At 50.2% G+C, this 8,557-nt stretch overlaps 1 protein-coding gene across 1 annotated transcript in view; it reads left to right on the plus strand.

Moving 5' to 3' along the window:
- The window catches only part of NECAB3 (N-terminal EF-hand calcium binding protein 3), a 136,291-nt gene extending 127,982 nt beyond the window's left edge, over positions 1 to 8,309 (plus strand). Inside the window, exons 10-13 of the mRNA XM_030533797.1 lie at positions 845 to 957; positions 4,577 to 4,654; positions 5,154 to 5,245; positions 7,280 to 8,309. Of these exons, the coding sequence (XP_030389657.1) occupies positions 845 to 957; positions 4,577 to 4,654; positions 5,154 to 5,245; positions 7,280 to 7,308 (312 nt within the window). The 3' untranslated portion in view covers positions 7,309 to 8,309. The remainder of the gene's footprint in view (positions 1 to 844; positions 958 to 4,576; positions 4,655 to 5,153; positions 5,246 to 7,279) is intronic.
- Positions 8,310 to 8,557: the final 248 nt, after the last annotated feature.

The raw sequence follows: 8,557 nt of genomic DNA on the forward strand, positions 1-8,557 counted from the left end.
CCCATCCCTGCACTGACACACAGATATGCACACCTGCCTGAGCGCAGACAGATGTGTACATTCCTGGTTGAACTCACCAGGGAGAGCCCCTGGCTTTGTTCTGAAGCTGGAGTCATTGTTTCATGTTCTTGTGCCCCAGATCGGCAGGAAAAGGAACCAGAATGGTGGGCAGCCTAGGGCATAAGTTCCATCCACTAAATGGTTCCTCTGAGGAGAGCATGTTTCCATCCATGGGTCTATGTGTGAAGAAAGGGCACTCATTCACCATGCCCCTAGCCTTGCAGAGACTGAGAGAGGCAGTAGTTGTCCTGCTCCCTGTTGATCAGGCAGGGTACATGTTACACCTCCTTACTCCCAGGGTGGCCTGTTGCAGTTGCAACCTTGGAAGCAGTTCATTACTGTTCAGTTAACAGAGGAGGTGGCACCTCTTGGATGTGCTCAGCACACACCACTTATAGAATCACAGAATACCAGGGTTGGAAGGGACCTCAGAAGGTCATCTAGTCCAACCCCCTGCTCAAAGCAGGACCAATTCCCAGACAGATTTTTGCCCCAGATCCCTAAATGGCCCCCTCAAGGACTGAACTCACAATGCTGGGTTTAGCAGACCAATGCTCAAACCACTGAACTATCTCTCCCCCTGAGAGGCTCTGACCTAATAAGCCACCATGCAGTGTGATGGGCAGGGGGAAGCAGAGGGGGCAGCGAGTCTGTAGTACAAAGGGCAGCCCCAGCGAGCTCCTGGAGCAAGAGTACTGACCCTCCCAATGAGTCAGCACCTTTGCCTCTAGCAAGGCCCAGCAGGTTTGGCCTGGAGTCCTGACTGTGCTTTCTCTCCCTGCAGCACATCCTGGTGGCTCAGAGACAGCTGTCAGTGACAGAGAGTGGCTTAGAGGGATTCCACCAGGCACTTCAATCCTACACAGAGGTCACAGCTCGTCAGAGCCACTGCTTATAGTAAGTCTCCTGAGCAGCTGTGGAGTCAGATATTTGGCTGGAGGAAATATCGGTGTCCGTAATGTCATTGATCACAATGCTTCACACCTTACACCTGAAATTCCAAGCATTCAGGAATCGCACAACACATGAAGGAAGTGCTCTAAATAATGACGGTTAGCACCTGTACAGCACTGCAGAGACGCCATGCAGACGTTAACTCATCCATCCTCGCAACACTGCTGAGAAGTAGGGAAATGCTACAACATTAGATACCTGTGTCAGATAGGGAAGGATTCCTGTTATTGCTGTGAATTACTATTATCTCTCTTACAGACTGGAAATGGAGAAGCTAAGTAACTTGACCAAAATCTTACCACACAAGTCAGTGGCAGAGCTGAAAAAGACCCAGACATCTTGATACTCAGTCCCCTCCTCTCAATATTGTAATTCTCTTTTTTCCCATGAAAGAAGAAATTGGGTACATTTTTCCCTTTTGCCAAGCAAGGAAGGAGGTGCCCCCCACAGCTGCTCACATTGGGGAATTGGGGCCAGATTTTCAAAGGGGTTTAGGTACCTTAAAATGCTGATCACCATCAGTGGGATTAACAAAACATCTAAGGAAGGGAGGTATTGCATTCCCATTGAAGTCAATAGAAGTTAGGCACCTAAATACCTTTGCAGACCTGGGTCTAGGCATCGAAACTGCTTAAACATCTTTGAAAATCCCATTTAGGCACCTCAATAACTTTGAAAATCTGGCCCTTCATGCAAAAGCTGAAAGAAGTGTCTTTTATGGAGCACAGTATATAGGTGATGAATTCATTGACTATGCCACAGAGGTATGACTGGAGAGCTATGTGCATGATGGGTAGCGTGGCCTGGTGGTCACAGCAGGGAGTTGAGATTCGGGAGACCTGAATCTGATTCTCCGCTGTCACTGACTTGCTGCATAGGCAAGTTAGTTAACCTGGTTGCCTCGCAGTGTCCTTGTCTGTAAAATAATCACAGTAATCACTCTCTCACAGGGGAGTCTGATCGCTAGTATTTGCAAATATCTTTGAAAGCCTCAGCTGGCAGGAGCTGTGGAAGGATGGAGTGTTGTTATTCTGGTATAACATTTTGGCTGAGGGTTTGTCTACATGGCAGTCAGAGCAGGGGCTTCGTAATGAGGGGGCCAGGGAGCCATGGCCCTCCCATTTTAAAAGTGGGGGCAGAGAGGAGCGGATTGGGGCGGGGCCGCGGGGAAAGACGTGGCATGGGGGCCAGGCCTCAGTTCAGGCACCTGCAGCCCCACTACTTTCAGGGCGCTTCTGCCGCTCCTGAGTCAGAGATGTGACTGCCTACCTGTGCAAGCTTTAGTCTAGCTAGCACGACACTGAACAACAGGGAAGAAGTGATAGCCAGATCCTAGCATGAGCTAGCAATGTGAGTATATCCCCCTGGGCTCTGTGCACACTTGTGCAGCCTGTGCCAGGGTCCACGTCGCTGTCTTCACTGCTATTTTTAGCTGCACTAGCTAGATTAAAGCTGGCACAGGAATGCCCACACGAGCTGCAGTCACACCTCCGATTGCATTGTAAACGTACTCTTACCATGTCTCCCTCTAGTGGGTGCTCCCAGCAACTGTAACAGCCAACTACTTACTCCTAGATAAGGAGGCCTGTGGTTTTGGTGCTGAAAGTCCTGGCTTTGATCACAGCTGTGGCGTGTGGCTGTAAGCGACCGTGCTATGTTGCAATGGCATAGCATGAGATGAGAGATAACGGGAGGAAGGGTGAGGTGAGGTACATCAATCACATTTCAGTACTGTGTCCACCATTCCCCTTTGGTTTTAAAGGGACAGTAGTGCTGATGAAAAGTGTCTGGCTGAGAGCCCCTGAGACTGAAGACCTCTGTCTGAACCAAAGGCACATCCCTCACCCCAGCAGTCAAAAAGGGCTGAATTCTAAAAACAAGGCAGAAATGACCCAGAGCTGAGGGCGGTGTTTGATTCTGCCCCAGGTTCCCCGGGGTGTCTGTGGCTAGTCTGAAAATGTGGCTTAGCTGACAGATGTCGGTTTTCCTGCAGGAAGATTTGAACTGGTTGGAAATAGAAAATTTTCATTTTGTGTCCATTTAAAATGTCACTTCAGATTTTTGATTTAAATGAAACATATGGGATTTGCTGTGGAAGAACGTTGTAATTTCTCCTCAGAATTGTCATTTCCCCATGAAAAAGATTGGTTTCAACGAAACCGTGTTTTTCTGCCGGAAGGCCGGCTGCATGAAAAATGGTGAGCCGCTCGAGTTAGATTAGCCTAGAAGTAAAGTTTCTCTGATGCCTTTCACCAAGTGCCTTCTGAGGGCCCAGTGAGTGAGTAACTCTGTGAACACAGCAGCTGTGATGTGCTCCAGCACAGTTCGGAGTTAACTGTACTCTCTTGGATTCTGCTGTTTGGTTTGGTCTTCTGATTGCAGTATTTGTTACCTTTGCTCCACAGGGTGTGAGTTAGAGGGATTGGGTCTATGCTCCTCTCTTAGTCCAAAGAATTACATGACAGTTGAATGGGAAATTCTCCTTTAGGCATTTCACAATGTGTACGGGCTCTCTCTTCGTTCCCTCCCCCATAGCGTGAACATGTCAGGCACTTACAGCTCTGGAAGCTGGTGTAGGTTAGAGGTATGAGCATGGAGTGAGCAAACAGTGGGGCCTGAGGTCTCATCTTGGCTCTGCTACTCTCTTGCGGTATGACCTTGAACACCTCCCTCCAGCTTTCTGCCTCACTTTCTTCCTCTGTAAAATGGGACCAATAACTGTGAGCATGAATGAGTTAATGCGTTCGTACAGTGCTTTGAACATGTAAAATGCTCTACGTATCCTAAGTGTTGTTAATTCTTCTGTTCCAGTTCCCTGCACCAGTGTGTTCAGCTCTTGATGCAAAATATTTTTGAAAAAAAAAAAGTTTGTAAAGAATTGAAACGTCCCTTTTTGACATTTTCCGAACGAAAAATTCCAGGTTTCCCGTTCTAAACAACTTTTCCTTTCAAATTTTAAGTTAATTACAGTAAAAAAAAATTTTTTTAAACAAAAAGGTCAAAAGTGAAACAAAACCTTTTGAAATCATTAAAACATTTCCATAAACCCAAACTGACTTTTTTTTCCCTTGATTTTCAATTTGTGACAATTGTCGAGATTTTGACTTTTTGTCCAAGTATCCTGAAAATGTCTGTAGGCTGGAAAACCCAGTTCCTGCCCTGCTCTAGCTGTGATGCCCCAGCATGTTGGGCTGACACTGCTCAATGGAAGGCTGAAAGGTGCTGGTTCTTTGCACATCTGTGTACATCAGTCTATTGCTTGCCCAGTACTCCACATGGCTTGGGTGGAGAGGGCTCTGAACGTAGCAGCCCCTGCAGAATGCAGTGCTAACCATGCTGATTGCCTTTAATGAGGCTGCAGCAGAGTTGTGTATTTATTTAGATGCTACTGCTGCTCTTTAAGATGCTCACAAGAATATTATTTTTCTATACAAGACAAAAAACCCATCAGTGAGTCACTGCAGATAAATCACCAAGGCTCAGGAGCCAGGCTGGCTGCTCAGCATGGCCCCATTTATCCCAGAAGCTGCCATACTGAGAGCATTCATTATTGTCCCTGCAGCGTGTCTTCCCGCAAGCTGACGAGCGAGGCCTGCTTCATTCTCTATGAGTTCTGGCAGGACGTGACTTCATGGAGAAGGTTTGAGGCTAATTGCAATTCATTGCTGAAGGTACCCGGGCTGAGGAAGGCTGCATCCAGGTTCAATTCTTGTGAAAGAGATAAGATGGGATTTCTATTCAGGATGCTCACCCTTCTTCACTTCTTCCTGCACCTGCCAGTGGCTACTGTCTCCCTGATTTGACCTGTCTAGTTATTTACATCTACTGTATCTGCACAGGGCAGCAGGGTCCAATGACCCCAAGGGGCCATTTGCATTGTGAATGATGGGCTAACCACCATCATGTGTGGATGGGTGAGCTATCAGCACATTAGAGACAGAAGGTGTTCTGCTCTGGGGAATGCAAGGACTTCCACAGAGTAGTGCGTGCACAGGGGTGGCAAGTGTCCGTGCACGGTCTTCCTCTCTTGCACACCCACACAACAGCTCTGCCCCACCTCTGTATAGCAATGTGCAGGTTGGTTCTGACACAATCATACCGGCTTTGACATTGTCCTAACTCTCCATATTGCTTTGCAGACATTTGCAGTCCAGCTGCAGCAAGACGTTCCAGTGGGCCATCATTGACTTCCTGGAGTCTCCAGAGCTCGTGACCACTATGCTCTTCCCAGGTGGGGTACTCTTCCACCCAAACGTATTGAGATGAACCTCTAATGGGAATTGCAAACTATGGATTCCATCCTGCCACCTTTACTCAGGAATAACGCCTACTGATGTCATTCTATACTGCATACACCCATCTAGTATTGTAGGAATCCATTCGCTCTGCGGCAGAACACAGTAGCTGTTTAACAGCACAGAGAAACACTACCCAACAGTAGCAACAGTTAAGAACAGGACATAAGGATGTAAACTTACCTGGAGCAGGAATTTAGGGAGACAGAATGTAACTGTTCAAATATGAGTTTGGCCAGAACACTGAGGCTAACACTCCAGCTCTTGCAACATTTATTCTGTAAACTGTAAGGAAGCAGGCGAGAGAGAGAGAAAGACAAGCAGGATTAATGAATTAGTCAAGGCTTGTAAAGAGCTATGAATGTGTAAAGAGCCACCGCAGTGATGTATATGATTTATTAATAGCTGTTACTATTACAAGAGGCGATAAGCATGCTACACGCTGCAATGCTGTTTGCCTTCGTCTCTGGTGTATTTTTGGTCAGCTTTCCAATGACCCTATCAGCCTTTCCTGGGTCACAAATCTCAAAGCGGGTGCGAAACCCTTCTGAAAGCAACCTGGCTCTTGTCTTTAATTGCTGCATTGAACTCCCAGCCCTGCCCTATATTCCAAGATGTGGCCCTAATGGGTAGCTCAGGCCTTATTCCATATGTGGACAGAAATTGTGATCACATTTTCCTGCCCCAGTTCTGTGTGAGGAGCACGAGGCAGGTCGGCAGAGGGACAAGCGCTCAGATTTGTGCCTAAATTTCATTGTAAGGCACTTTAATGCAGATTTAGCAGGGAGCCCAGGCCTCAGGCCTTCTGGAAACGTGGTCTCCCTGAATGCATGGGCACTGAGGGAGAACCTCAGCTAGCCTTAAGCAGGGGCAGGTAAAACAAAAACCAGCCCAGGTCCACCATCACCCCAGAGCCCCATCGGAATCTGAGCTCAGGGTGTGGCTAATCTGGACTATATTCTCTACCCAGCTATCATGTTCCTCCTCCTTGCTCCAGTCCTGCTGATGCAGCCCCCTGATCCCAACCATTTGCCCTATGAAGGGCTGGGATTTGGAGTGCAATATCATTGCTCCTTGCACTAGCTGCCACAGTGCGTCCTGCTGACCCATGGGGAAGGCACAGTTGAGCGGTGATTAGAAGCTGTCCTAGCAAGAGTCAGCAGCAAAACATGAAGCTAACGGTCCAGCAAGGCCATCACCAGAACTGACCCAGAGGAGAGGATGGCAGCAGGTGCCCGCTCCTCATGGGGCTTAGCTGGCTGGCTCAGCTGGGGGCACCCAGCGCTGCTCTGGAGGGACAGGTTGCCTTTTGCACATCTCCTGTTCTTGGCTAAAAGGGGCCCTGCCCATGTATCAAGCTGTCACAGCCAGGCAAAATGAACTGAAGAGGCCCCTGTGCTGGGCAGGGCTCAGAGCTGGTGCTGGAGTGTTAAGATCAAGGTATTAAGTACATTTAGTCCCAGTATTTCTCCCTTGTTTAGTGGGGTGGGAGAACAACCCAGGAGGTTGGAGATCCTGCTGGACTAGATCCTCACTTCCTTGCACAGGCGAAACTCACGGTGACTTCTGTGCCATTTAGCCAGCATGAAAACTCAGGGCGGACTGTGGCCTTGGTGCTGGCCAGGGCAGGGAGGGGTATGAGATTCCCATGGCTGCGAGCCTGGGGGCAGTTCGTCCTGAGATGAGTGAGCAGAGGGACTCCCACTTGCCCCACAGCCACCTTACCCCGCACTGAGCACCTGAGGCTCTCAAAGCACTTAGTGAATCAATTCCTGCAACCCCTGGGTCTTATACCCATTCTACAGAAGGGGAACTGAGGTCCAGACAGAGTCAATCGCCTGCCCAGGGCCATGCGGAAGTCTCTGGTGTAGAACCCAGCTCTCCTTGTCTTTCCCCTGTGCACTAAACAATATATGAGAGCCCCCTTTAGCACTTTGTGGCTCACGCTCTTTCCTTGTTTGCTTTCCCAGCCTCCTGGTGGATTGTGAACAATAATTGATCCCCTGCTGCGCGCTCCGAAAAGCAGCCGGCGCATGGACGGACGAGGAATCCTCACTCTCAGATCCCTGGCTCTCCTGCCCCAGTGTGTCTGCAGCCTCCCCTCTTCGTCACTTGTACATTCCTGTCTGCTCCCTCCTCTGGCTGCACCAGGCTGTCCCTCCTGGGAGTATTTTATCCCTCTCCCCTCACAATGTGACTTTCCGCAGTGATGTCACATTGCTGCCAGCCAATCAGCCTTTCCAGCTAAGGCACTCCGCCCCTGAATGTACCATCTTCGAAGAATGATGGGGAGGGGAGCGCGACCACACCCATGTGAGTGGATAAAGAAGCAGCTACCAAGGTACTTGCTATGGGGCTAGCCTGAAGTCCAGTGTCACGTGATGACATGCAGGGGGCAGAACTCACGTTGGCCTGACCCGTGGGGCTGGGAGCACTGCAGAGACAGCAGTGCCAAGCCTGATCCGCGTTGGGGGGAACAGAGAATGGAGGACAAGGGACGTTTATTGTCCTCTGGCACTCACCTGGTGTTGAATTCAGGGCAAGGCATTGAGGGACTCTGGATTGAGCTGTGGCCAGCCCCTGCAATACGGGCCCCTTGGAGGATGGCAGTGTGGGGAAATGGGGGGATCTTCTGTGCTCTGAGCGGGTTCAGTGGAGTCAGGACCTACACACATCCTCTGGGGATCAGAGCGGAATGGCTGGATCTAAATCTCTGCAAAGGTCCCACAACACCTCTAGACAAGCCATTTGCTCCACTCTCCCTGCCCCTGCATAGCAATACAGTAGTCAGGGAGAACAGAGGGTGGGCAGAGCGTGCACCCATGCCTGCCAGCCACATCCATGAGCTCTAATTTCAGACCTCCCGGCTCCAGCATGGCCTCTTTAAGGCTGTGGCTGGCAATGGACTCATCTTAGTCTTAGAGCAGTTGCTCTAACTGCAGGATCGGCGCTAGGGGTTTGAGCGCCCTAGGCAGACGGCAATTTCGCCGCCCAGTGCGGGTCCCGCAGCTCCACTGGAGCTGCTGCAGTGGTGCCTGCGGAGGCTCCGGTGCTCCGTGGCTCCGGTGGAGCTGCCGCAGTCATGCCTGCATCAGGTCCACCGGAGCCGTGCGAGCAGCCGACCGTCTGCAGGCACGACTGCGGCAGCTCCACTGGAGCCGCGGACCAATGGAGCCTCCGCAGGCACCACTGCGGCAGCTCCACCAGAGCCGCCTGCCGCCCCCTCCGGCAAAACGGCACCCACCATT

The sequence above is a fragment of the Gopherus evgoodei genome, chromosome 14, assembly GCF_007399415.2.
Source record: "Gopherus evgoodei ecotype Sinaloan lineage chromosome 14, rGopEvg1_v1.p, whole genome shotgun sequence".
Lineage (NCBI taxonomy): Eukaryota > Metazoa > Chordata > Testudines > Testudinidae > Gopherus > Gopherus evgoodei.